The sequence below is a fragment of the Strigops habroptila genome, chromosome 10, assembly GCF_004027225.2.
Source record: "Strigops habroptila isolate Jane chromosome 10, bStrHab1.2.pri, whole genome shotgun sequence".
NCBI lineage: Eukaryota > Metazoa > Chordata > Aves > Psittaciformes > Psittacidae > Strigops > Strigops habroptila.
Window position 1 is genome coordinate 19,492,481 of NC_046359.1, and position 27,366 is coordinate 19,519,846.

At 36.8% G+C, this 27,366-nt stretch overlaps 2 protein-coding genes across 2 annotated transcripts in view; one reads left to right on the forward strand and one right to left on the reverse strand.

The window, feature by feature from the left end:
* Window positions 1–1,089: 1,089 nt before the first annotated feature.
* Window positions 1,090–2,111, forward strand: C10H1orf100 (chromosome 10 C1orf100 homolog; the record flags this gene model as incomplete). Its single annotated transcript, XM_030499953.1, is given in 2 exon segments — window positions 1,090–1,271; window positions 1,913–2,111. Coding segments are annotated over 2 exon segments (381 nt in total), but the record flags the coding sequence as incomplete, so codon positions are not given.
* A 3,685-nt stretch (window positions 2,112–5,796) lies between these two features.
* Window positions 5,797–27,366, reverse strand: part of ADSS2 (adenylosuccinate synthase 2) — a 35,258-nt gene continuing 13,688 nt past the window's right edge. Inside the window, 12 exon segments of the mRNA XM_030499209.1 lie at window positions 5,797–6,578; window positions 7,332–7,481; window positions 11,526–11,623; window positions 12,696–12,820; window positions 13,247–13,401; window positions 16,108–16,234; window positions 17,463–17,544; window positions 17,832–17,939; window positions 19,135–19,201; window positions 21,445–21,495; window positions 22,212–22,280; window positions 24,694–24,796. Of these exon segments, the coding sequence (XP_030355069.1) occupies window positions 6,526–6,578; window positions 7,332–7,481; window positions 11,526–11,623; window positions 12,696–12,820; window positions 13,247–13,401; window positions 16,108–16,234; window positions 17,463–17,544; window positions 17,832–17,939; window positions 19,135–19,201; window positions 21,445–21,495; window positions 22,212–22,280; window positions 24,694–24,796 (1,188 nt within the window). The 3' untranslated portion in view covers window positions 5,797–6,525.

Below are 27,366 nucleotides of genomic sequence, written 5' to 3' on the forward strand. Positions count from 1 at the left end.
AAGTGGAAGATGCAATGGTCTTGCTTCTCGAAGAGAATTTAACCGTGGATGTGTTCAAGGAGTTTCTAATATGGCTATGTCATGATACTGTTCAAAACAATAGTTTGACTAAGATCCCTGGTGAGAACCCATTTTAATATCAATCTCCTAGAGCTGCAATATTAATTCATGCTCCAGTGAAGCAGTTGCCATGGAGTGGCCAAAACATAATTCACCAACTCTGATGGGCAACAAAATACAGAAAACATCTACTTTGTTTTCCAAATACTGGTGAGTCAGTGTTTTATATACAGCAGCCAAATTTCATTCCTTGGGAGCTAAAATAAATTATTACTTAATTGTGACAAATGAGGAGACCATCAGACCCACTGATATAATGAATCCGTCTGCAAAGAAGTTCTGCTTTGAGTCACAGAAGAGCACGCTGTCATCCTGAATTATAAAATGCTGTTTAAATTATGGTTCTTGTATTGGTTTTGCTCCAAGACCTGCCACTAATATCATGCAACACATTCTAGAAACTCCCATAGCTCTGCAAAATTTAACCTTTTGCGGAACTGTTACTTTTACATGCGTAGGTTGGTTCTATTCTTTCTGAGGGACTCCCAATAGGTGTGCTATTCCACAGTGAACTTTGCTACCAAATGGAGATTAATACATTGAAGCCATGTTAGTTTAGCAGCTCCTTAACAAAATCCCCCCAAACGTTTTACATCATTGTTTGTAGCAATCTGGCATGTCTCTGCACAAAGAAACTAAGGGAGTTTATAGATCCTGCATACCACCAGGGCAAACCTTATGAACCACACAGCACACATTATTCACACAGGCCAGTGCTCAAGACACTTAGCATTTCAGAAGGGTAAGTGAAATGCTTACCCTTCTGAAGGGGGGGTGGGTGGAGAAGAGTAGCCAGATTTTATTTCTTAAATTATAATAATGATTTAAAAAAAGGTGCATTCATCTGTGCAAACTCACATTTTTCAAAGGATGCAAGATTTTGTCTTTTATCAATGTCATTCCCTTATTCAGTTGCAAGCTCTGAACAGGGACAAAAATATTTCTTTTCTGTAACTGCCATATTGACTAAAAATTGATTTTCCGCAGCTTGGGTGGGATTCCTGCTCTTTAGTCTCCTGCTTGTACCTTCACTACCTCCTATCTGCTTGCTGCATCAGCTCAGTTGTTCATCCTGGAAAGGACGTCTGTGGTTTCTATCCCAGGCAGCTGGGACAGGTCTATGGGGCACACGCATCCAGAGGAGCTCCAGGGTAAGCTGTGGAATAAGCCTCTCTCTTTTACACCTACTGTGGGCAATGCTGCAACAGCTTCTAATGATTTTTTATGACTTTGGCCTAAAAGAGGAACAACAAGAGAATCCAGGCAGAGTAAAATAAAACTACATCCAGAAGTTTTTGGCCACACCAGGAGCGCTGCATGACCTGAATGTATTGTGTATATGAGAAGCTAGAAGGGAAATTGTAAAGAAAAAGCTGAGTTTCCCCCCACCCCATGAAAATCTGTTGTATTGCATATCAACTTCAAAATATACTTATTTTCTAAAAAAAAATTTTAAATGTCACAGGCTATTTCTGTTGGGAAGTCAAAGCTTTAAAAATTCTAGCAATATTGAACTAATGCAGTTAGTTGCTTGACTGCAAGAGACACAGCGCTTATTGTGCTAATTACAAGTCAGATGGAGCCAATCGAACAATACTGAATTATTAAGGTCTTACTGTACATTCTCAGGCTGTTAATATCTGTTAGATTACCACTGCATTACACTGAGTGCTCATTTCAGCAGGAGATTAGAAAGTACATTCATAATGCTGGCTACCCTTTGGGTGGATCATGGTATTTACATACCATATGTCGGAATGAGATTACAGAATGATTTATGCTTTCTGCCTAGACCTTTCAGTAAACTGCAACCAGCTCCAGTAAACTACAAAGCTGAAACTTCATTTCATCCTGACTTTGACAGTTCAGCTCTCAGGAATTCCATGCCTTTTCCAAAAATAATGAAGATGACCACTAGCCACTAGCACAATCAAACTTCATATGAAGCAGCATTTGACTTGCCATATTTCAACATAAGTAACTCATGCTGATTTTCCTGTTGAGAGGGGTGCAGAAGTTGAACTTGGGAGGTTTGTTCTGCTGTAAACACGAGTCCTAAACTGCAGAGAGAAAAGAAGTGAACAGTCATCTTTTCTTCCAAAAATGAGCTGCCACCTGCCCCCCAAAGCCATGCCCTCTCTCCACTACCAACACTTGGGTACCCCAGTTCCCTCTGTAATATGCAGAAAACAACCAAGAAACAGGAACAGGCAAACTAGTTGTAGTTGTGCAAATCATCATCCAAGAATACTCAAACACACTCTAGATAATGCCAGCAGTGAGCTAAAAAGTACCTAGATGTATTCACAAATTGCTTCCTCACTGAAAAAAAACCATAGTGTAAGAAATTACATTTAATAATTCTAAAGTGGCACTGAAGAACAATAGGATTTAACTCCACATCATCGCTTTAAAGGTGAATGAAAGATATTTGAGTGTCTATTTCTTGCAAGGTATTTTGAAGATGACATGTCAAATAAGTTGTAACCCTCAGACCAATGAAGAATGGTTTCAAACTTTAAGTCTCTGCAAATAATGCAATATCTGTCTATGCAGCCTGCCATAAATAGCTAAAGCTGTCATGCACCAAAAGAAGTGTGCTTGATAACTATACCACTAGGTTTATTCAGGTTCACTGTTTTAGAGAAACAGTATGGGTGGGAGACAACGCACCAGACATTCCCAGCTACTTTACATTTTACTTTTTCTAAACCAGCCAAACCTTTGATTACGTTTCATTAAGGGAGCTGGCTGTGACAGCAAAAGGAAACTATGATCTTCTATTAGAAAGTAGATTTTGGATGATGACAGACGAAAGCAGCTGTCATGCATTACATCAACATTATCTGTCTGCCACTTTATCCAAAGGTTTTGTCCATTAGCTGCATGCCAAAACCCAATTACACATGGAAGACAAATGGAAAGGCTAAAGCAGCAGAAGTATCCCTCACTTCCCCTCCTATTTAGTTAGTAAAGGAGGCTCACTAAACCGTAGGGACATAAGGGCTATTAAATGCTGCAGTACAGCACAAGCCTAGGAGAACCAGTCTCACAAATATTTCAGTGGCAGCAAGAATGGCGTGAGATCAAAATACCTTGTCTGTCATCAGCCTTGTCAGGTCTAACAGGTATCTGTGTCTCCTGAAAACATCCCATTAGCAGGAGGGGACACTTGGAGAGGAATCGATTTCAGTATCTTATGCTGCCATCCTCTCCTCTTACATGCTAGCAACAGAAGGGACTTCAGAGAGGAAGGGAATATACAGGAAGGGCCTGAGAAATACATGCTCGTCATTGAAGTACAAAGGTTTTTCCTTTTATTACAGCTTACTACTAACCTGTGACAGACAACCAAAAGCCTTTTGCCAATGAGCATGGCAATTCCTCGGAGGCCAAAGGGCTCCTGACTAATGAAGGGTGGGGGGGAGCAGAACAGTGAGTTTTGTCTAGGGAAAAAACTACAACTGCCTTCAAAGCCATTTAACTTTGCTCCTGCTAAACACACAGCTGGTGGTAAGAGTATGAGGCTGCTGTTCTCTTCTTCCTCCTTGCTTCCACAATTGAACACAGCATGGTTTCAAGACCAGAGCATACAGCACTTGAAACAGCCTCCGTAACTTCTAGTATTTGTTTCCACAACATTCAGGTTGGTGGTAACGCACCCCAGCTTCTTTCCCTATACATACAAATGAAATGAAGGATAGCAAAAGTAGCTTTTGGGGGAGTGGAGTCTGGCAAGATGTAACCATTCTATAACCATTCTTTGACACGGGGAAGTGTTTGTACACCAGTCCAAGAATTCACTGCAGGAAAACTTAGGCAAAACTGGCATTCAGGGACAAACCAATATGCTTTACAAGTGCCAAGTTTAACCACCTGAAATGTAAAGTGAAAACTTCTTCATTCCAGGTCATGAGTGTAAATATACACCAATAGATCCTGGACCACACATTATCTGGACAAGGTAGGATGTTTTCAGCTTTCCAGGCCTGCACATGAGTGGAAGGATCAAAGAAAAAACTCACTGAACTTAAAAGAAAGCAAAAGAACATAAATCACACTTGCATCCAAGACAATTCTCTTTTGTTTCTTTAACCGCACAAATAGTTTGTATCACTTTAGGCTACAGCTATATTGCTTAGAAATCCTGCTGCATCTGGGAATATGAATTCCTCAACCAAAAACCAAAAGTGGTTTGTACAGTGGAGTTACAACAGTGGAAGAACTGAAACAGCCCTTGAACTTGAAGGTGTCTGCCTGGCAGAGGTGACACACAACTACATAGTAAGCCCTCATTTATTCACTCACTGTAGAAGGAAAGCATGTCCTCATTTATTTACTCACTCCTTGAACCAGCTAAGCCCCCAGTCCTTGGCTGGTAGTTTCACTGACAGCACAAATTCCCTTGGTGCCTCCTACAGCTACAGGAAGACAAGAATACTTAGTAATTATTACCTACTGTTCATATTGCAAAGTCAATTCCCTTCATCGCCTAGAAAAGAGTAATTATTTTTTTTCCTTCTACATGAGCACTGGAATTTATGTTTCACAGTTATATCCCTCCTCCTGTTCATCAGGGAATTAGGAAGAAGTTTTTTCAGTTCAGCTAGGGAGTGATGGTATGCTTCTCCCCTGGACTGCAAGGCTGACAGCAAAACTAGACCCGCATCCCCTCCAGAAAAAACTGAGCATGAAGTTGTTTTTTAATGCCGAAGAGAATGATTTTTACATGCAATGTTGATACAAAGGCTTCTCAAAAGTATTTGCCAATTTTCCAGCATTCTGCAGTATCCTCCTCTTTTCACATATTACACCCCCTGCTAACTGCTATGTCACATGCAAAAAATTAGATTGAAAATGCTCCTTAAATATTTTGAAATAGTTTTAAAATGTTTTATCTTTTAGCCCTCCTGTTCCTTCCCTGTTGACAAGCCATTTTATTTCATGTCAATTGAACATAAACATTGTGCTGCATACCTCAACAGCACCATCAATCCAAACCTATTTCATTTCAGGTAACATCTGGTTACCTAAGACATTCTCTGGAGGGCCTCATATCTTTTATGTTGCCTTAAAAGTTTATTATATTCACCTGCGTGGCTGAAATCTACTAAACTAAAACTACTGCCCCACCCTGACACAAACTTGTTTTTAGGAAACAAATTATGTTTTCTCTTAAGCAAAAAGGAAGCACATGAATACCATAGCATAGAGTGTAAAAACCAAGTCATTCTCAAAAAATCTGGAAGGAGAGTATGTAATTATTGGGCTGTTGCCAAAAGAAATCAGATTCTTCGGAATATAGAATAATGGTTATAAATTAATCCTAGAACATTGCCCAACACTAATACGCCAAAATATGTCAGATGTCGAGGTGAATACTTGTTATATTCCCTTTCTCCAAAGCAAATACATTGAATAGTTTAAATGTTATTTCTGAAGCATTTTCAATTTATAATTACAAAAGTGTCTGTGCTTTGCTAGTTCTCCAGAGAAAGATCTTCTATTGGCTACATAGAAAGGAATTTAAAAGGGCATCAAAATGTTAGACTTCTCACCAAATATAAATATAACCTCATTTAATTAGGGAAACAGTTTGAGATATATGCCTGGGAAGTAGAGAAGCACAGGGTTTTTAAAATACCAGAAAAAAAAAATTAGTAACATTATAAAACATTTAACTCAAAATCAGAATGGTTCTTTAATAATTGCAAATGAACTTTTTACAATATCAGTTTTCCAACTTTCTGGGCACACTTCCTGGTAAACACTTGAGAGTCCTCTGTGAGTTACAAAGAATAAGTTTTCTGTGTTACATAGCTAAAAAAACCCGGACATTCTTAACAACTTGGCATCACATTTTTAAAAAAAAAAAAACAGATCACAATAATTTAGACAGCATTTATAGCATTATAAAATCAGAACCCCCCTCTTTAATCACTCACAAGAGCAGCTATTAAGAATACAACAGCTGTAGGAATACAAATAATGAGGATGTAAAACTATCTGTGCAAAACTGCATTATTTTTACTGTCTAAAATTTCAGGGAAGTAACACCGCTGAAAGCAGAGAGAGGATAACAAAGACAAAGTCATGAAAGTAATGCTGCCTTAGATTTTCAAACAGGAATTACATTATGAAGTAGATATTAGGTAAAGAAAAAAAATCTGATGGCACCTTGAACAACAGTGACAAGTGTCCTGGAAACTGCAGTTGAACAAGAACTGATACAGGTTCATGTTAAAGTCTCTTTCAGGTGTAGCGATTGATTTGGGGGTATCAACTCTAGCATTTCTTTCCATGCAAGAATCTATCTTTCCAACATCTTTGCTTTGCGGGCTACTAATGCATTTAAGAATGAGCAGTCTTTTGAGGAGTGTGCTTTCTTCCATGCATCTGAAATCTTTAAAACAGCTGGATCATTGATTCCCTGGACTTCCCTACTCCAATCCATTTAACTGCAGGAGAGAAAAGCAAACTTATAGTAAGTAATACAAAGCAAGATCGGATTGTATCTTAAGATACAAACATATCTTCTTAAGCGCTTAAGGTTTTAAGTATCATAGCCTGGAGATAAACACAGCATATACCATTAGTACATTAAGAAATTGTAACTATAGCTATTGTTCTCAACGTAAGAATGCATTCATTCGTAACTTAGAAAAGCAGGAACAGACTTGAAGGTCCTGAAGCTGCCGTAACAAGTAAATCAGTTTCCAGATCACAGGAAAAAAAAGATACACAGAAACTGTCAAAAAAGATATGCATCATCTCCTAACTCCCAGTTTTGGATGTAACCACATCTTTATTAAGGAGCATAAGAAAAATTTGTTAGTTTAGGACTTCTTACCGTTACATATATTCAGTCCAACTAATATACCAGTAATCTCACTGACTTTTTAACTGCAGCAGAACTAAACCCCTATTATAACCAATGTGAGAAACACTGAAGTTATTAAAATCTCGTTGAACAAGAACTACATAAGCCGAAGAAAGAATGTGTATTAAAACTTTTGAAATTTTTCAATTCAATAGCTAAATAGATAGATAAAAAGAAGTAAAGCAATAATTATTAGTATCGCCAGGTACATCAGAATAAGCACAGCTACAAACTAGTTTTCAGTATTTCGTATGTTCGTTAGGACAAAGTAAAAGGTAGGTTTCATGGAGCAGGAAAAATCCAAACCACCACCAAGACCTCTTTTACTCACCAGGAACACCCAACTCCATTTCTATGAAGCGAACGTAGTTCTGTGCATTTACAGGCAGCTCGTCAAACGTCCTTGCATTTGATATGTCTGTATCCCATCCTGGGAGTGTCTCATACTGAACCTCTACTTTATTTAAGACTTCCTGGTTGGCTGAGAAGCAAACAGGAACAAAAATATTATGTCCACTAAGATCATATATTCTCTACCACTAAACACGTAACTGTAAAGCTTTTTATTCTTTTCTTATACAAAAAGGTTTACTCATAAGATAATACCACAACTGAAGGTGTTGAAGTGCCCTTTTTTGTTGGGGGGAGGGGGGCGGAATCCAGTAATTATCTGGACTTCAGGAATTCCAGGACCTGCATTCACATGCATGCATTTTGCTCAAACCGCAATCTTTTCAGTTCAGAAAACAACTTTTCAGGAAAAGTAATTCCCAAAACTGTTGATTCACACCCCCACCCCCAAATACCAAAATCCAATTCTGCCTTCATAAGGGAACTTGGTGATGTGAAAGCAAAATTAGGCACCAGCTTGTAAGTATCAGGCAGTTAAAACACATTTTAGAATGGCATAGGAGTGTACTTTTTACTAAGCAAACATAGTCATAAGATGTAGTTTATACATAGTAGACTTCTGATGCCCACAGACCTTCTGCCCCAAAACTATACAACAAATTTTTCAACCAGTGTGGAGTCCCACATGATGTATGAACAGTAGCTCTTCCAATTACTTCTCAGAATAGAATCAATGAGTATATTCTATTTTGTCTTTCATTTAGTAACTTGCTACAGTGCTGTCCACTAACTCTGAATCTTGTGATGATTTCAGGTACTGGAAAAGATGCTAGGCACACAGTTCTGGAATTGAATCATTCCAGTAATTATCTGAACATTAATCTTGGAATGACACTAGCCAGTGAAACAAAATCCTTAAGCCTGAAAATGGTCAAAACACATTTATAACAACAAACGGGAGGTGCCAGACATTCCTGCCCTCCTGAAAAAGACAGGGTTCTGCCCAAGGCACTGTAATTAACGTTATGTAGGCTCCACATCTCAGATCAAGTCACTCCTGCAAAGGCAGCTAGTCAACCTGAGAAAGGGGTTTAGGTGCAAGAGGCACAGTAGAGGTGCAAATATGAAATCACAGCCAATCCCCTGCAGAGTGTGTGTAGCCAACAAATTTAGGCTCAGCATATTGAATAATTTGTCCTGGTGCAGGAAGAGTTCAATAGTAGCAATGCTGTAAGGATAGCCTTTATGAACTAGGCATTTTGAGTAAAGGTGAAAGAGGACTCTACTGACTTCAAAGCCTGTAACAGTGAAAAAATGCACTATTTTTGGACTAAGGTGTTCACAGGTTAAGGCAAATGATCCTGCATCAATACTTGTTGCAATTAGGACAAACAGACAGGCATATTAAGAATGTTGGGTGCAGAGGCCAAGGATAAGCGTTTAACAACGTCATCAACAACCGAGGTGGTGTCTGCTGCCCAGGTGATCTCTAAAATAGAATAGCTATATTCAAAGTGCAAAACCACAAACTAATGTCTGGGCAATGCAGATGGTCTTGAATAAGACTCTAGCCTCCCTCCTTCTGAAAAGGGAAAGTGACTGAACATCTGATCTCAGAAGCCCACAGGCATTTTTACTTTGCAGCCTTTCTGATGAGGCTAGCTAAGAGATAGCTGAAAGCACTTAGAACTGAATGGTCTCATCTTGTCTACAATCTTCCATTACTCTGAAGTAGTTCAATTCCTTACCTCCCCAAAAGAGAGGAAAATAAAGAAGGAATAAATTTCTTGACGTTTCAAATGATTATCTCATTTTGCTCCAGCAAGTGTGACAAAAGATGATGTGAGGTAAAGATAAGCCATAAACTGATCTCAGTGTAATAACAGATGTATTCACCATCTAGATTTCTCTCAGTTCTCCCATTAGGGGATTTATCTTTTAGGCTTTCTGGAAAAATCCTTATTAACAGCTGAATTAGATAACAGAGAGAGCAAATACAATGGTATCTTGCAGTCTGGTGCTATAATTTGGAGATGGAATAATATGCTGTTATTACTTCCAACTCAAAAAGAATAGCTGAAATTTGGAATCTTGGCAGCACTGTAAGAGAAAGATTCTCCATGAATTTCCAGAAACTGAACATAAGAATAGTCATAGAAGTCAGATCAAAGGTGCCTCTAGAACAGTGTCCTAGCTTTTTAGCTCTCAGAGAAAGAGCACAAGAGGAAAAAAAAAGCTTCTCCAAAATAACTTCGCAATTTCCTAAGGATCTGTGGTTTTTTGTGTCTGTCCATGCTGAGGTCAACTGATGTGTGAACTTGGACAGGAGGCACTAGCAGAACTAGACCACGGCTTTCACATTCCTTTCAAACTGATCAGCTCGGAGCTAGCAGGGACTTCCATCTTTCATAACCTCCTATATCTGAACAGAACTGGAGATACTGGCCAGCTCCCTAGCAAAAGACTACAGCCTCAATGATACAAACTGAAGTCAGTTGTAAATTTACAAGACATTTTCAGTTCTTCACAGGAGATTATGAAATGCCCACAAAATCTAAGCTAAAAAAAACCTCAAACAAAAAACCAACAAAACCCAGCAAGCAAACAAACAAACAAATAAAAATGGAGTTGTAACAAGATTCTGGTCCCATCAGAGAGACTCAATGAATGAAAAATCGCTTAAGTCTTAATACTGGAAAATATGACCTCCTGTTTGCATCATCTTTAACAATGGACTGCCAGAGAAGGTCCTCCTGGCTTGAGTACAAGACAATCCAAATAGCCCCCAGGTCAGATGACAGGGCTATAGATGAAGCATTTACTGAGTAATTCTCAATTCAAATGCACCATCCCTACTATGTACAAAAGCCATCTAAAGTACACAATAATTTCATTATTATTTTGATAAGTGTATCAATCAGAAAATAGCTGAGTCTTACAAAGGGAAAAGCACTCCACGGTTTAGTGCAAGATGAGTACTAAACATCCTGAATAAAAGGTCATACCATGTCATTCCATATACATTCAAACTGTAACGGACACTTTTGTTTGAAGATAATGGAGGGCAACTCAATTTCAGAACTCTCCTAAGCACATGGAGATTTTTTTGTTAACTCCTTATGAATTTCTCTAACAGATATGTGCTATTTCCAAGGACTGCTGGCAGATCATCACTGTTCCTTTATACATAATTACATCTTTATTTTACATAAATCCTGCTGTGAGTTATATCTGATTACTCCAGTTGATCTCACACACAAAAAGTTCTCTGCTGATGATATCGTATGAAAATTTGTAACCTATGACTGATCAGCCTCAAACCCTGAGATAACAATTAGAATGGAAACAGGCACCTACGCACACATTGGAAAATCAGAAAGCCCAATCCTTAGTACTTTAGTTAATGCTCTTCCTTTTTCTGGAGTATCTCTATTATAGCAAACAGACAATCCACGAAAACAATGTTTTTGTGACATTTGAATACTTTAACACGCAGGTACATCTTTCAGGTAAAAATGATCACTAGAATGACCACTGTCCTCCTCAGGAACTATAGTTTCTGTCATGCTAAGCTGATGTATGTCAGTCCTGCATTAGAAAATATGCTTGCTTTCACCTAAACTAACTGCTCATTTCCTCCCCCACCCCTCTTCCCTCTTTTCTATTGCGTATGCGTAACGGGTTTTTGGCTGCTTTGTAAACCATTAAAGGGAACTGAACTGTCAGAAAAATAACACAATAAGAGGAAAAACCTGGCTTTTCAACTGGATCAGTTCTCTCATGTGGTTCACCACGTGCTTAAATGAAGACTTGTTCTGCTAGAAGAGGGGATGAATATAGTAGTGGGAATAAGACACTGGGTTTAGAGTGTGAAACAAGCTTCCAAATTAGCTTGAAGGTAATGCAGGCTGTATTAAAAGAAAGTGATAAAGCCATAACAACATATGATTAAGAAGCTTTATATAGCACTTTGCATCTTCTAGTAGACAAGTGACAGTATTTGGTACAGGTGTCTTTAGGGTACGAGTACAGGATGTTTCTGGTGCATCTGGGAAAACATTAATGGCTTGATGCTGAAGTAACACATTCTTGCCATAAATTTTACAAATCAAATGTATTTAAGTATCAGATTACATGTCATGAAAATCTAAAATTGTTAAACAAGCAGTCTTACCAGGAAAATGAGGTATGATTTCACCATCTAGTTTGTATGCAACACCAACTTTGATTTCTGGAAATACATCCAAGATATCCAATTTGGTAAGTGCCAATCTATAAAGAAACATTACTCTGGTTAAACAAGTTTGACAGCTTTCAACTCTCCTCACATTGTAAAAATACCAAAAGAAAAACTGATTCCTGCACATTGCAATAAACTGTCTTTCCTTACAAAAATAGCTTGTTTGGCATTAATCAATTTATCTGGTGTGACTTAAAAAAAGAAAAAAAAGAGAAAACTTTAAACAGCCTTTTTGTTTAATCTAGTCCTTAGATCTAGTACTTTGGGAAAACGGCAGAATTCAAAGAACAGCTATTCTCCAATTAAAATACTGGTCTATAGCTTTAAGTGTTAGAATTTTAATTGAACACAGTGCTGCCAAGATACTTTATGACCATTCATTTAAGATGGTTTCATAGCACGATGCCTGTTAATGTCTGTTCCTGTCCTCTGCCAAATGTTCCTGTCCTACACTGAAGGCAGCAAAATAATCAAACACTGGCTCCGTAAATACCTGGCTGCATCCTATCTTAAATAAAAAAATACAAAGGACAAGAAAAATATGAAGAGTTAAGTAAAGCACATATTTACAGTCTGATCTACCAGAAATTTCATACCAGTTTTGTTTCAGACATGTATTTTCCATCTTAATTAAAATCCCAAATTCATATCCAAATATTCTGTATTTACACATACAGCTGAAGACATTGATAGGTTCCCATCTGTCTTACTTTGAAAACAAACAAACAAAACCCCACAAACTGTATCAGGTTTTAAGGCCCTTGCAAGGCATTTGATTTGGTTTGGTGGGATAGCTGGGGTTGGGGTCGCTTGAAGCTTTAAGTACTAAGATATGTAAGGGCTTCTTGGATCATTTTAAATAGGAAATAACGATGTGTTACAAGTAAAAGGAAAGAACAATTTACGAGTATGAAAACGTCAAATATGAAAACATTTAATGCTAGGAAAAATTAGGGACAGTTAATTCAGCAAAATATCAAAACAACCAACAAATCAACACTAACAGTCTGAATGTTACTAACTAGGCTATCTACAATTTACAGTAATCTGTAGCATTTCATTATTTTATGTCAAGTTACCAGCAAAGGTGTCAAAATAACTCACGCAGTAAATCCATTAATCATGTAGGCATATCGGAGTAACACAAGGTCCAGCCAGCCACATCTTCTCTTTCTACCAGTGGTAACGCCAAACTCTTTACCTCTTGCTTGCAGCAACTCTCCAATTTCCTAACAAAGAGTAATACTATTGTATGAGCTTTTTTAAAATTATTATTTGCAATACATGATGCAGGTGTATACTTAACAACATTTTACAATATTGTAAATTACCTTAAAAGTTCTTCCCTCAGTTTTTCACAAAGTTGTCCACTGAGATGAAAACAGAAATACAAAATGCTACTTCTAATTCAAGAATATGCTATTTGAACCAATCTCTCAAAATTTGTTCCTGCTCCAGCCTTCTATTCCACAAGAAGGTCTGAGAAACTGATAATCAGATTTGGCAGTCTGTAAACTCAGTCTAGAATCAGAAGAATAAGACATCCAACTACACCACCATCTACTTGCATTTAACCAGTAACACTGACTTAATGGACAGACACACCAAGTTATTTCACCCAGTTATAGGTCGCATCCAGGGCTGATAATACTTACATTATCTTGTTCTGTAGGAAAGGCACCAATTCCAACTCTTGTTGTATATGCTTTCACAACTCCATACACTTCCCCAACATTCTGTGGTGGCATGCCCAGGCCTGTACACACACCTCCAACTGTACAGTTTGATGAAGTCACAAAAGGGTATGTGCCTATTAAAAAAAAAAAAAAAAAATTGATTTTAAAAACTTACTAAAACACAGGTTTTAAACTCTTTTGTTGTGGGGTTGGTTTTTTTTTTTTTTCTTTTTTCGGTTGGTTGGTTTTGGTGGTTTTTTTAATTATTATTTTTATTTTTTTTAAAGTCAATCTAACCTGATAAGGAACAGTACTTGCATTGCGCTTACCTGAACATTAAAAAACCAAAACACACAATAAAAGTATTTTGCAGTCAAGAACATATTTAACCAGCTCTCAGCTCTAGAGGTACATTGTCTGATCCTTCTTTAGTGAAAAAGGTAGAAATCCTACCACTTCAACTGGTACAGAGGCAAAAGTTGACCACATAACAATTCTGAATGAACTGGTCAGCACATTGTAAGGATAAGAAATTGTAAAGAAATGTGGAATTCGGAGAAGAATAATTTTGATTAAATAAATAAAAAATTTATTTCCACAGTTAAAGATTTTAATAAATACATGACTCCTGAGATATAGTATAGTTCATTAGTGGTGAGTTTGTCTCTAGTTAAATATTCAGCCCTCATTTAAAAAGCAGCCTGGACAGCAAAGAGAAAAGAGTTAAACACCTCAAAATCCTTAGATTTACACTTTTTTAAAAGCAATTTTTCTTAAAAAAAAAAAAAAAAAAGTTGTTGTTTTCTAAGTAACAGTAGAGCTTCTGTAGGCATGCCAGTCCTTGGTTGCTTTGAATTGTGAACAAATGCTTCAGCCACGAAGTAACTGCATATAAATCAGAAAGTCTACCTTACGCTTCAGACTTTCTTTTTTCTTTTGGTATAAGAGTCAGGGATGAGTGAAGTAGGAACAGCCGAGACAAAAGGAACTGAAAGCAATATAGACAACTTTAAAAGGTAAAAATCCTTCAGAGACTCTTCAGTGAGGCTTTGCTGACTAGCTTCAGATATCTCTAGCTTCTTTTTCTCTAGCTTATCTCAAATCTCTCAAGAGAAAGACACAGGCTTACAGGTGATATGTAACAGCAGTTTGCAAACAGTAATTAGTCTTTATCTTTCTTAGCACACAGTAGCTGAGCTTTTCTTTACCAACAGGCAAATACAGTTAGTGAATGTCAGAGTCAGTAAGACAATTCTTGCCCATTTTCAGCACTCAGCCCAGTATACTGACATTTGCCCAACCCTAATGATTCTGTGTTTATCCTCAGGGAGTGAGGAAGACCACAGAAGACCTCATACACCCACCGCACCTACACCTGCAGGCACATGCACATGGAGCCTCCTTACTCACTCCAGAGAAGCAGGATGGGCTGCAAGGCTGGGTGGGAGTTCACCATCTTCACTGCCAACAGGCACACATTCATAAGTCACTTCAGTGTGAAGGCTTCTGTGCACCAAGGCGCAGGAAATAGCCTCATTCAGAATGATCAATAATCAAATTTGGCATTATTAAATCTTTTGGCTAGGACATGTCTATTATTACCCCGTGTATCCACTCCACTGGTAATTACCTGCCTAAAGAGAGCAAACATTCTCTCTCTGCGGTTCTCACAGCACAGGCAGGAGAGAATATCTAAGTGACCCAAACAACTGTATACATATTACAGACATACCTGATGGGTTTCAGATTCTGTTTTCTATACTTGTATGAAATCTAAAACCCTTGCTACTTACAAAAAACATCCCCCCCCTACAGTTTTCTGCAAGTATCTCACTTTTGCATCAAACATTTCCCTGTGACAGCGAAGACTTCTTTCCTTTTTTTACTTACTAAAAAAGGAAGTTTCTTGCAATACGTGAAAACTTCGTACTCACAGTGACTAGTCTTAAACAGATCTTCCTCTTAAAAGAGGAGGCATTCAAACTCAGTATGTTTGAAAATGCCCTATTATGAGATCTCCTATCAGTTGACAGCAGAGTGCATGCCAATGTTGTATTTGTTTGACAGTGGTCCTTACAGGATTCAATTTCAGGCTTACGCATCTTTCCAACAATAAAATAATGATGCAGTTACAAGGCTTGTGAAACTACAGAAAACCATGACAAAATGGAGGAGGCCATCAGACTGGCTGCTTATGCCTACACAGAGGTACAATAATTTATCTGTCCTCAGAATATAGTAACAATCTTCTTAAAAAAACCTGCTTCTATCAAGAAGCTTCTAAATTTATCAGTAAAATTACAGTGTTTCAGAAAAACGGCACCATTTATAATTTCAAATTTATTGGGATAATCTTTTCACTCTTGTCTCATTAGCAATCCAGATTCCTTACATCGTGAAAAAGTGAAAAATCGTTATGTATAGGGGTTTAAAAAAGAAACCCATAAACTGATTCTTCAAAAGTCAACAATATGTTGTACATATACTCTGCCTCTCAAAGCTCTCCGTTTTTCTTAAGTGTTTTCCATAGACTTATACTGTATACTGTAACTGTTATTTCATATGAAACTTACAGACACTGAAGTAACAGTATACTATTTAAGAAGAGTCACCTGATCTTTACTGTCATTCAAATAATCAATATTGGGAGAGTCTAAAGCTTTTTGAAAGAATGAGAAACTCCCCCCTAATTATTTGCTAGTCAGAGAGAGTACTGTTCTTCCAAAATATAAACCCCTTCTGCCACAAGAACAGCTAAGCACAAAAGAATTTATATTTAGTGTTCCTCTTTCACAACGTAAGTATATAGCAACATATGTCTCAAAAAAGGTTATACCTACCAAAATCTATGTCCAGCAGTGCTGCATTTGCACCTTCTACTAAGATCTTCTTTGGTGGTCCGTGTAAAGCCTCATACATGAAATAAACACCATCCTTCACCATTGGTTTTATTTTTTCCATGCAGCCCTGAATAATACAAAACACAATCGTACAGTATAATTTCATTATGATAAAGCCAGCCAGAGTACAAGTGCTGTTGATCCCTCACAACAATGCTCTTATTCCTTTTGAAAAGGAAAAGCAAACAAAGAAATGCTGAATATGCCGTAACATGTGAACAGGGTAAGGAAGAAGATTAGACTCAGATTTATCCAATAGACATGTAGACTCCTCCTAGGAGAAGAGAAAGGGGAAAAAAAAAAGGGGGGGGGGGGAAGAGAGGAAAAAAGAAAGAAAAAAAACCCAAAGTAAAATTAAAACTTCTGAAATGCTTTAGAAATAGTCAAGCTTGAATCTAATCACAACACTTTACTGTACTTGGTATTTCATTTCCAAGTGTTTGAAATTTCTCTCCCAAAAATAGCATGTAGGGAGTTCTACTTCTGGCCACCTAAAGCCAATAAATGCACACAATCGTAAAGCAGCATTAATTTGTGATGTATATATCACATGCCTGTATATATATATATGCACAGATATGTTTGTAAGTAAAAAGTTATTTATTGGAATTAAGGGTCAAATGCCTGAATGCCACTGAGTATCTGAATGTAAGAAGCCAGATTAACACTTGATACACAGCCTTTTTCCCCATAAGAACATATGGAAGTTCTCATTCTAATGATTCACTTCACATGAAATAAAACACTTTGCCATTCAGAATTTAATCAAGTGCATTAGCACAAAACAAATGTTAAGTGCAAGTAATTTTCCTAAAGATATGAATACGTATTATATTTCCAGCCTAACAACAAATTTCAGATATTCTTTAATCTTAATGTGTATTAGGTAAACTATAATGCATTATAAACCACCCAACTGTAACTGGTTTTTAGGTCTACATATTGACAAAAAAATACAACTCCAGTGCAGTAGGTATAATTTAAAGTAAGACAAACATTAAGTACTAAGTACTCCCAAGCAAGTGGAAGCCAAAAATAACTCTCCCTGTACCAGCCTTCTACTTAAAGTTTGTAATATTTCTCTCGAAACCAAGTTTTGACATGCTGCATAAAGCAGGGTGAAAAGTGTCTTTAAAGCAACTAGCAGACTCCTTAAATCTGACACATACCAGTTTCCCATGCTATGTATTATGTTTTAACTCCTCACACAAGCATGAATATCAGTCACCAAGAAGTTTACATATCAGTAACTGCACACAGTGATTTTATCATTTAGCAGACAGAAGCAGGCTTACCTTGAGCTTTTTCAATTCCCCTTCAATATCTATCTCTAAGGTAGGATAAATCGCTTTATACTGATTGGCTAACACTTTGAACCTGGAAGGCAAAAATGCTTCACTAAGGTTTTTCGTTTTCCTCCTCAAGCCCCCCCCCAACCTTAGGTTTTAGTGGTTACATATCTGCAATTATTTGGTGATTTAACAATAAAATATTTTAATAAATAGAAATAAATAATTTAACAAAATTATAAATAAAATTATCTTCATATTTTAGAATAAATTTTAATTAAAAAGTAACAGCAATCAGATGTAACTGCTTATCCAGGGTACTACCCAGAAACTGAAAACTAGGCTTATAACTGTGCATTAAAATACAGAAATTACCTCTCTGAAAATTCATCAAAATCAGCAACAAGATCACACATTCTGAGTCCACTTCGAGCTGCTTTTGAAGAATATACTGGACCGATTCCTTTTTTGGTAGTTCCCAAACTTTCAAAAGATAACAACAGGAATTATTCTTGATATAACACTGAAGTGCTTTTTCTTTAAATCTAATACATCCTTAGCATAAAATGAAATGCTGTTATACATACTGGCCCATAAAAAAACCCAACCCAAACCCAAACACCATATGTTCTTCCATATATATAGGTATATATGTATGTTCTTTCTGTTTACTCTTTAATTCCTAAAATAACAGGTAATGAGACAGCTGGTACAGGACAGTCAAGTGTGAAAATGACCCAATGTAAGAATAACTGACAAGTTATCACTTGACAGCAACCTATGTGAAACAAGATATGCCAAAATCAGATACTCTCTTAAAGGTTATTGTCATGGATGATACCTCTTAGAGGTCTCAGCAAGGAAGACTCAATTACTTTCCATCCACACAGACAAATTTCCAAGAAGAGGGATTAAGTTTACTGGTATCTTAAAAGGTTATAATGCTACATGAGTTTCCAGCTGCAGACATGTCACACCATTAATTCTACCAGCCTTTTCCCCATTCCAAGAACTAATGACCTACTTGGAAATCACAAGTTAGAAACATAGCTACTAGTTTCTAGAAGTTTCAAAACCTGCAGAAAGTCAGGAGCAGCATGTAGTAGAAAATGTGAATGTTTACATACACTTCTGGCAACCACAGGATCACAGAATGGTTTGGGTTGGAAGGGACCTTAAAGACTAATCCAGTTCCAATCCCCCTGCCATGGGCAGGGACTCCTTCCCCTAGACCACATTGCTCAAAACCCTGTCCAACCTGGCTGGAAATGAAGCACCACAAGATACCAAATTAGTCATATCAGACCCTACAGTTATTTGAAGACAATAAGGGGGCCCTTTAATCTTCATAAATGGAAATATATTTTTACAGAAGCAAATACCTCCAGGAAACAAAACATTAGGAAGCAGGAACCCTTTTTATAAAGGGATTAGGAACTATGAACTTTTTCATAAGGCAAAATACCAAGACACAACCCTTTCATTCAGGATATAATATTTTGGTAGCCACTGGAGGACAAAAGTGTAAGAAATGATCCGTGTGTATGCCACATCGAAGAGTTACAAGGATAATGAATACTTTTTTAAAACTTGATGACAAACAATAAGAGAAATCCAGTGTAATAAGTCATACGTTTGTACTAAGTCATCCCATGTTTGACAAAATAAAACTACCTACTTTTTTCCTGCTTGTTCTTGCCTCTGTTGCTCTTGGATGCCATCAGCAGCTTGGTGGAAATCAAATACTAAGAAAATAAAAATAGCTTAAGTAGAAAATTTGTGTGAAGGAAATTACTGTATCAGCAATGGTTTCTTCAAACCAACACTAACCCTGTTTATCAATGTGAAAAACAAAATTATGTACACTGAAGAGAGGCAAATAAAAAGTTTTTTCTTCTCTTTTTCAGGTTACGTTTTTTCCACAGGAAAGAGTTCTGAAGTTTTTCAGAGACTTTTTTTTTTATTTTGTAAAGTGTTTATTTGGTAGAATACTTGCAGACTGTGTATACGCCTCCCACAGAATAACTAAGCCATTTATTTCAGCTTTGTAGGGGCCCCAAAGAATGTATGGACAACAGACAAAAAACACGCAATTGAAAAAAAATCCTGGAAAACAGGTTATAGTAAAAAGCAACATACTTCTGAAATTTGAAGTGGGATCATTAAGTTCACATTCTCATTCATTCTACAGATTTCTTAAATCATTTTAGTTTTATGTCTTAGACAACATGAATTAAAATACATTTGAAAATACAAAAGCTCCCACTAACATGTTACGCAAACAGAAGTCATCTTTACAAGCCCTAATTATTTTAAAGCATTACATATTATTCATGACAAAGATTATGCAAAGTATTCCTTGCACCAATTCTTTGGCTACCATGAATGAAAAAAAACCAAAACAAACCCCGTAAACAACTGACAAGACTCATGCCAAATACAAGCAGTGGTGCAACAGCTTGCAGGTCGGCAGAAGCCAACTTATTTTTCTTAAGTACTATCTCCCAAAAGTTAAACAACTAGTCTACATGTTACAGAGGAAAGACTGAAAACTTGCATGAAACAGACTCATTTAATAAGTACCCTAGTCTCTCTAGGAGAAGCGTGGCGTTCCTTCTTCACCTTACCAATTTATTTTTGTGTTTATTTCCACATATCCCCACAATTTAAAATATCAAATTATCCCCAGAAGCTTGACCCTATTTTTGGTTGATCTTTGTGTTACAGACTAACCACTCACAGATAGCTAATACCCATTTTAGAGAAGGCATATTTATCAAGGCAACATCTCCAGATTATCATCTAAATCGAAGCATTCTGAAAATTCATTTACGTTAAGAAGTTGAATGATTATGAGTGACAGTCAGTTACTGGTCCTTCTTACTCAGGACCTGTTTAGCTATGAAAACTTCACAGTATTGCTACTGCAATCTAATCACTGCAGAACATCCTTCCTAATAATCTAGCAATTTCCAAGTAACTCAACTACAGTGATTCTACTCTCAGAAAGGATTTTAGTAACTTAGGAACAGTCACTCAACTACTTAAAATCCAGCAGTTACTCCAAACTAAAAACATATTTATTCTGAAATAATATGTTCACTCACTAAGCTGTTCCAGTTTTTTTTTTAAATGACAAACCCTTTTTTCCAGTGTTATAAGCTTTTAGCTGAGAAAGACCTAAAATGTTTGCATCTTCAGAAGATGATTACTAGAGCAGCAATAAGCCCATTTCCTAATACACGCAGTTACCTAACTATTATGTTACAATATCTAAAGATCTAAAGGATGAATTTATGTAATAAAGATGTCCTAGGAGTGATAAAGGAAGAGTCTCTGGAGCTCTGTGTTGGTGGTTTGGACTCTAAACACTATTTCACTACAGGGTCTAACTGTAGAGTTCTCTGGAACACAGGCTGGAACCAACGCTAGAGTGATGACCTCCCTGCAGAAGGGCAGCAGCTATGCTCTCCATCCCTAAAGTCCTTCTGATAAACTCTCCTTTCTTAAGTTTGTGGCAATTTACTTGGTAGGAAGCCAGTTAGTTTTGAAGTCATGCCCAGTCACATGGTTTCCCAGCAGAAAAGTTGCTATAAGCAATGCTGCTACACCAAAGCGGGAAATGAATCCTTCAGTCAACTAACTTCTGAACTGTTTCTTGACTGCTTTGCACCTCTAATCATTGGCTTGGAAAGTGAACCTGCTTTCCTGACTAGGTTATGCCTATGGAATAGGATTAAAGAGTCAGTAGAATACAACCCGGGAGGGTCCCAAGTGGTGAATTATTTTTCTCTAGGATCTTCAATAAACTAAGCAGCATATGGAGACTTAATCCAAAGAAATGTACGTAGCTATATAAAGAGATGGGTAAAAATTGTCATGCTTTTACTGCCATGGAAAGGTCAGAGGAAACAAAGATTAACAAAAAACCAAAAAAACCCCAAACAAAAAAAATCAATAAAAACCCGAACCACAAACAGGAACTTACCAATGTGAGCTCTGTCAGAAATTATTAGTCTCTTTTCCCAGCCTTCTAGCCCTTAGAAGACAAAATTAAATAGTTCAAATGAGTTCATTCATACTTCAAATGAGTTCATTTTTGTCTTCTGATGTGTAAAGGATAAATACTTCTCATGTTTAATCATCAGTCAATCTGTGATTGTGAATTTCAATAATTAAAACTTGGCATTAGCCTATAAAGCGGAAAGTCAGGTTTATTCCGGGGAGGAATTCTAGCTATTCTACTAGTTCCTCAATTTCAGTAATCAACTAGCAGCCTGTTGGTTTTGAGTTATCTAGACCACTGATTTACCTCACTTCTAGTAGACTGCTGCCAAGCATGGCCATAGTCATGACAGAAAGCATCTAAAACCTGAGTTCTGAATGAAGAAGTGATTACCACAGCACCTGTTTACATTAATATGTATCAAACTGTACAGTAAGGTAAAGAGGTAAACTGACTATGAACAGGTGACACTGTTCATACAACACTTTTATAAGTTGTTTCACTTCTTAAATTCACTGCTTTAGGAAAAGAAAAATGTTTGCAGATAATTCGTATTTAGAACATGTTCTCTTCTGAAACTGTACAGCAACTCCTTTTGTCTGTCTTCCCATGAGGGCCCCTCCCCAGCAGCCAAACAGAATTCTGGAAAAACACATTGTACGTAACCTCTGCAGAGGCATCCTCTACCTAAATCTTTTGAGGAGGACCCCGTGAACTATTTTAAGAGTAATATCTTGAAATTTTCTCACCTTTTCCTTTCTTTAAGTTTTTTTCAGCTTCTTCAAAGAGTCCTGGCAAATGAATTACGACACCATTTCCTGAAGAAAACCATTACACAAAATTTATCAAAATATGTTGAACATGAAACAAAATATTCCAAACAATTCGAAGACACTTCAGGTTCTGTATGTAGAGTATTTTATTTACATTTTTAAACTTTCAAGACATTGCAATTTTTATTTTTAGGAATTTGTCTGTAAAAGACTGATTTAACCTAAACTATGTGTTTCTAACTACATGAATTGAATCTTTTTAATAAACTCAACAACCTTTCCATTTAGATCAGGACAAACAGTAACAGCATCGTGGGACAGTCCAGAATGCAACTTCCTCTTCCTCATGTCTAAAATTAACTTCCCTCTTTGTACTTCATCTTAATAACCCTATTGTTTTTTCAAAAGCTTAGCACATTTCTATCATCATTATAAACACTAGCATCCCCCCAGGCGCTCTTCTGCTGTAAATAGACACAGAATATTCCATATATAGAGTTGGGGTTGTTAACAGACTAGCAAAAATAACATAGGAAAAATCTCTCTGAAAAGCAAGCTTGCTTTCCTACAGCTGTCACATTGCTTAGAAAAAACTACTAGCTTATCCAATTAACTAGCACCACCGATGCCAAAGAAGGAGCACTTCCATATAGAGAAACTGAACCATCTTAAAGTCAAACCAAACTCAGTAGATCCAAAACTATTAGCATGATAACATCTAGCTGAAGAATGAAGGGATCTGCCATTTGAAACTGTTGGCATATCACGTAATTCCACATGCATAAAAGCATTCTAACACCAAAATACAAAGTATTTAAGACTTCTTCTATGGACTATAACCTTCATGGTTCAGTCCTGCTCAACAGTAATAATGTATTATAATAGAACTATAATAGGGAACCTATAAACCCTTTCCCTAAGTGAAATCCTAAACCAGATTATTTTATTTTTTTTTCCCCAAAAGAGATTTTAAACAAGGCAGACCTAAAAGAAGCTAGAACAACAAACTTCAAAACAGACAAGACCAAGAGATAGCAAATACAGACAAGAGCATTTGTAAAAAGCTCTCTCCTGCTTACTTTATTTTTAAAGGATGAGGTCTCTCCTACTAGGCTCTAAGTTCACTAAACAAAACATGGCAAATGGGCATCCTCTTTTTATTAAGAGCAATAACCTATTAAAGAAACATACTACAGTAGCACATCGAAAGAGACTATTACTATCATCTGCCATAGCCCTCAAAACTAGAAGTAATTCAAATCCCAACCTCCCCTTCAAAGGGAATCTATTTCCATGCCCATTAGCTCAATTTCTGTGCAAGTATGAGGCAGGTCAAGTTGATCCAAAATTATCCCACTATCAAGTCACAAGAAGAGAGGCAAGTAAAGAGTTAAAGCTGACTGCAAGTACACAGTCACTACAAGGTGGACCCAAGAATTCAGCAAGTACTGTTTATGAATCAAGTAAGTAGTGACAGAGGCTCTTTAGTTGCTATGCTATTTAGCAAACTGTCACTGACTACAGCACACATATGAAGCTCAGAGACAAGACTACGGGTTCAAAGCAATCAGATATGCAGGAAGAAGTAATACGAAGAGCATGGCAATAGAGTCCTGATCTGGAGAAGTACACTGTGTAAGGGACAGGAGTTCTGGACATCAGAAAAGCTGATGGAAGTGCTGATGGCTCGTAGCCTTTAGTGACCCAGAGACTCACCTGATTCATGAACAGAGCACAAGCACATGCACAGTTACAACACTGCGTAGACATGGTTTATATTTACCTTCATTTTTAGAAGGAAATTTTGAGGGGTACACAGCACTGTTAAGTAGGTTGGTCACACACACGCAATCCAAAGAAAAAACCACATAAGATTGGAAACAGGATACCAAGAGAGGGAGGCAGGTAAGGAGGCTTGTAGGGACAGCAGACAGGACAATCTAAACCCCTTTTCATATCATAGATCCTGACAACATAGTACTACCACTGCCTTCAACCTTCTAATATACTCTCCCGACAAGACTTCTTGGTAAGAACTATATAGTGCAGAAGTCTTTTGGAGTCAGCATTCATTTCACAATCTAATGGGAAAGGGAGGAAAGTTCTATGTTTCAAAAGGTACTTGGAGTTATATAGCAGGGCTGAAGATTAAAACAGAAGGGAGGAATTCTGAGAATAAAAGAAATAATTGGTAGAGAAAACAAGAGGGAATGGGAGAATGAAGATAATGCTGGGCAGCTAGCTGTTTGCAATGATAGGCAGATAAGAACAAAGACTATCCAATAAAAGAAACTTCTGTAATCTAAACTTCACAACTAAGTTAAGACAGTATTAAGACAGTACAGAAGTTCAGGTCTATGAGCGTTTGAGGTAGAAAAAAATCCTTATCCTGTAATTCTTCCAATATGTCAGAAGGCTATAACTACAGTGTTGTCTATTGTTTTTAGAGATGTCTCACCAATGAATGCAGTGACTTTTGGATTGATGATCCCACTTGGCAGAAGATGAAAGTCATACTCCACAGAATCCACAACAACTGTATGTCCTGCATTATTGCCTCCCTAGAGGAAAAAAGATAAAAAAGGGAAAAAAATAGTGTTGTTAATTTTTGATATTGAAGACAAATGAAAAAACATCTCCATACAGAAATGGAATAAACTGGTTCCAACTCCAATTCTGCAGCTTTCGCTTTTGTTATTGACAAAAGATCTTTCACAGATCTCCTTCTCCAAGAAAATCAGACGAACTTGTTTCGTCAAACTCAACAATTTCAACATCAGAATTATCTGTCATATAGACTTTAGATGGTATTTTGGTTCATCAAAAGTACAAAAGCTTGAAGTAAGATTAAAATGTCTCCAAAAATTATCAGACAGAACATAAATATTCTAGAACAAGCAAACATTTCTAAAAGCCATCATCAGTTTTACCAACTTCCTATTACAGTTATGGAGAGTAAATATTAAAAGTGGAAGTGCAACCTCAGCAAAGAAAAAAAACCCCACCAGTTAAACTGAGTCTATAAAACCATACAGTTATTGGGAAAGATAAGTTTAGCTGTTTGGTAACATACAGGCTTGTTATTCTGAATTTTGGGTTGGGACTTCTGAGTGTTTTTCTATGACTAATAACCAGCAAAGCCAACTTGTTCATTCTATACCTCCTCAGCAATAAGAGAGGTCTGTGGCAGTACAAGTCATTTATATCTGTAACGTGGTGTTACGGATTAAATCTAGAGGCAACTAAGACGATTGTGGTTTCGTAAGTCAGCGGAAACCATCTACATCAAACTAACACTTAACATTTCTAGTCTTTTTCATTACCACAAAGAGAGTATTATGTTAAACTGCAAAATATGCCCAAAATACAGAAAGAAACCTGTGACCAAGTCTTAAGGGGAGTCGAGAGGCTTATGAAAATAAAGATTACAAAACAGTTACCAAATATCCCCAGTTCTTGGTTGTTGTACTTTTGAAAATAAGCTTACACTCTCTTGTGACGAAGTCATTTGTGTAAGAAAAGGCTACGTACGAAATCGTTCTGTTTTGACAACTACAGGAACATCCTTTACAGACACCTTGCACCAGAAATAAACAAACTGCTTCATAGAAGAAAAGCCTTAAAGGAAAGGCTTCTAATCTAAGCCTTCTTTCAACACAAGGCAAACTGAAGAAAGGCATTATATGAAAAGAATTAAAAAGAAACTATATGAAACATTAATCTACGGAATTATAAATCTGAAATATTTCTGAATAATTATCACAGCAGATCTGTTTTTAAGCAATGGACTCAACAGCTACTCACTACTTCTGCAACATTTACAAAGCATGAATGCAATACATAAAGCTATATATCTGACATTACAAATAAAGAATATTCTTGGATATCAAATACTTGTGCCAGTATATAAGCAAACATACCACAGGTAAAAGCCTAATCTCGATGACGTTAGCAGTGAAAATTCTCATAACTTCAGCATTATTTATGTTAACACCTACAGCCATTCCACCTCCTCTTTAAACAGAGGGAAGACTAACAAACCTTCACCCAACAAAGTAATGTCTAAATCTAAGAAAAGTTTTAATAATTTAGTAAATAATTTAGTAATATAATTTGGAGTTTCTCCATGTAGTGCACAGTACCTTGAAGAAGTTGTAAGGATCTCTGGAGGCAGATAGTTTTCACTGCAAATGACCTAACTTAATCAGAGAATGCCAAATTTCCAATTCACAACATGTGAAACACATTGAATGCATAAATATAGTAAACCTTTCAAGTTTATTTTTAAAAGAAAATAATAAATGTTCAGGAATAACCTTCCTCCTCCCATCCTTTCTACTCAACAGTAGCTGTTAAGGAAGATAATTTGGAGGTCTACTAACGCTACAGTCGTACCTGATTAAAAAGGATGTTAACTAGCTACATTAGCATGTAGATCATTTACGACTAGTTTCGAAATGCAACACTGCTACTCCAGAGCTATTAAAAGTTACTCAAAGATTAGAACAATTAAGTTATATACATACATAAAATATACAAGCTTTTTTCCAGTCAGAGAAGACATTGGTTTTCTACTCAGTGTTTGAGAACCTAAACAAAACCTTTCTTGGAGAAGAAAGAACAGTTATGGACTAAAGTAGTATTTACAGTTAAGTACGTCTGCTGAAAGTGGTAGTTATCTTCTTCCTCATCGGGTTCCTTCAAATTATTTCTTTGTATTAGATCCACTGGTAACATCAGTCTAGACAAATTTAACATGAGCACTGAAATGCTTTAAATGAAAATTCCAAATAAGTCTAAGTACAATGCTGAAGTACTGAGGTAGTAGTAATTTACAAATGCGAAGACAAGTCCAAACTGTCCCACTGCAGCATAAATAAACTGGAGTAACCCATAAACAACACTAAGATTAGTCAATGACTATTCAGTTTAAATCCCCTATTAACTGAATTTAATTTTCTGGTTTTGCTTCTAAATTTATTTTAAAAAAAATAAATAAATAAATTCTCTAGCTTCATAAATGTCAAATAAAAAGAATGAAAAATTGGCCACTGTAGAGATTAGATCATTCTTAGTCTCTTAACGTTTGCAGAGCTACTTAAAGCTCAATGGTCACATCTGCTTAAGGCAT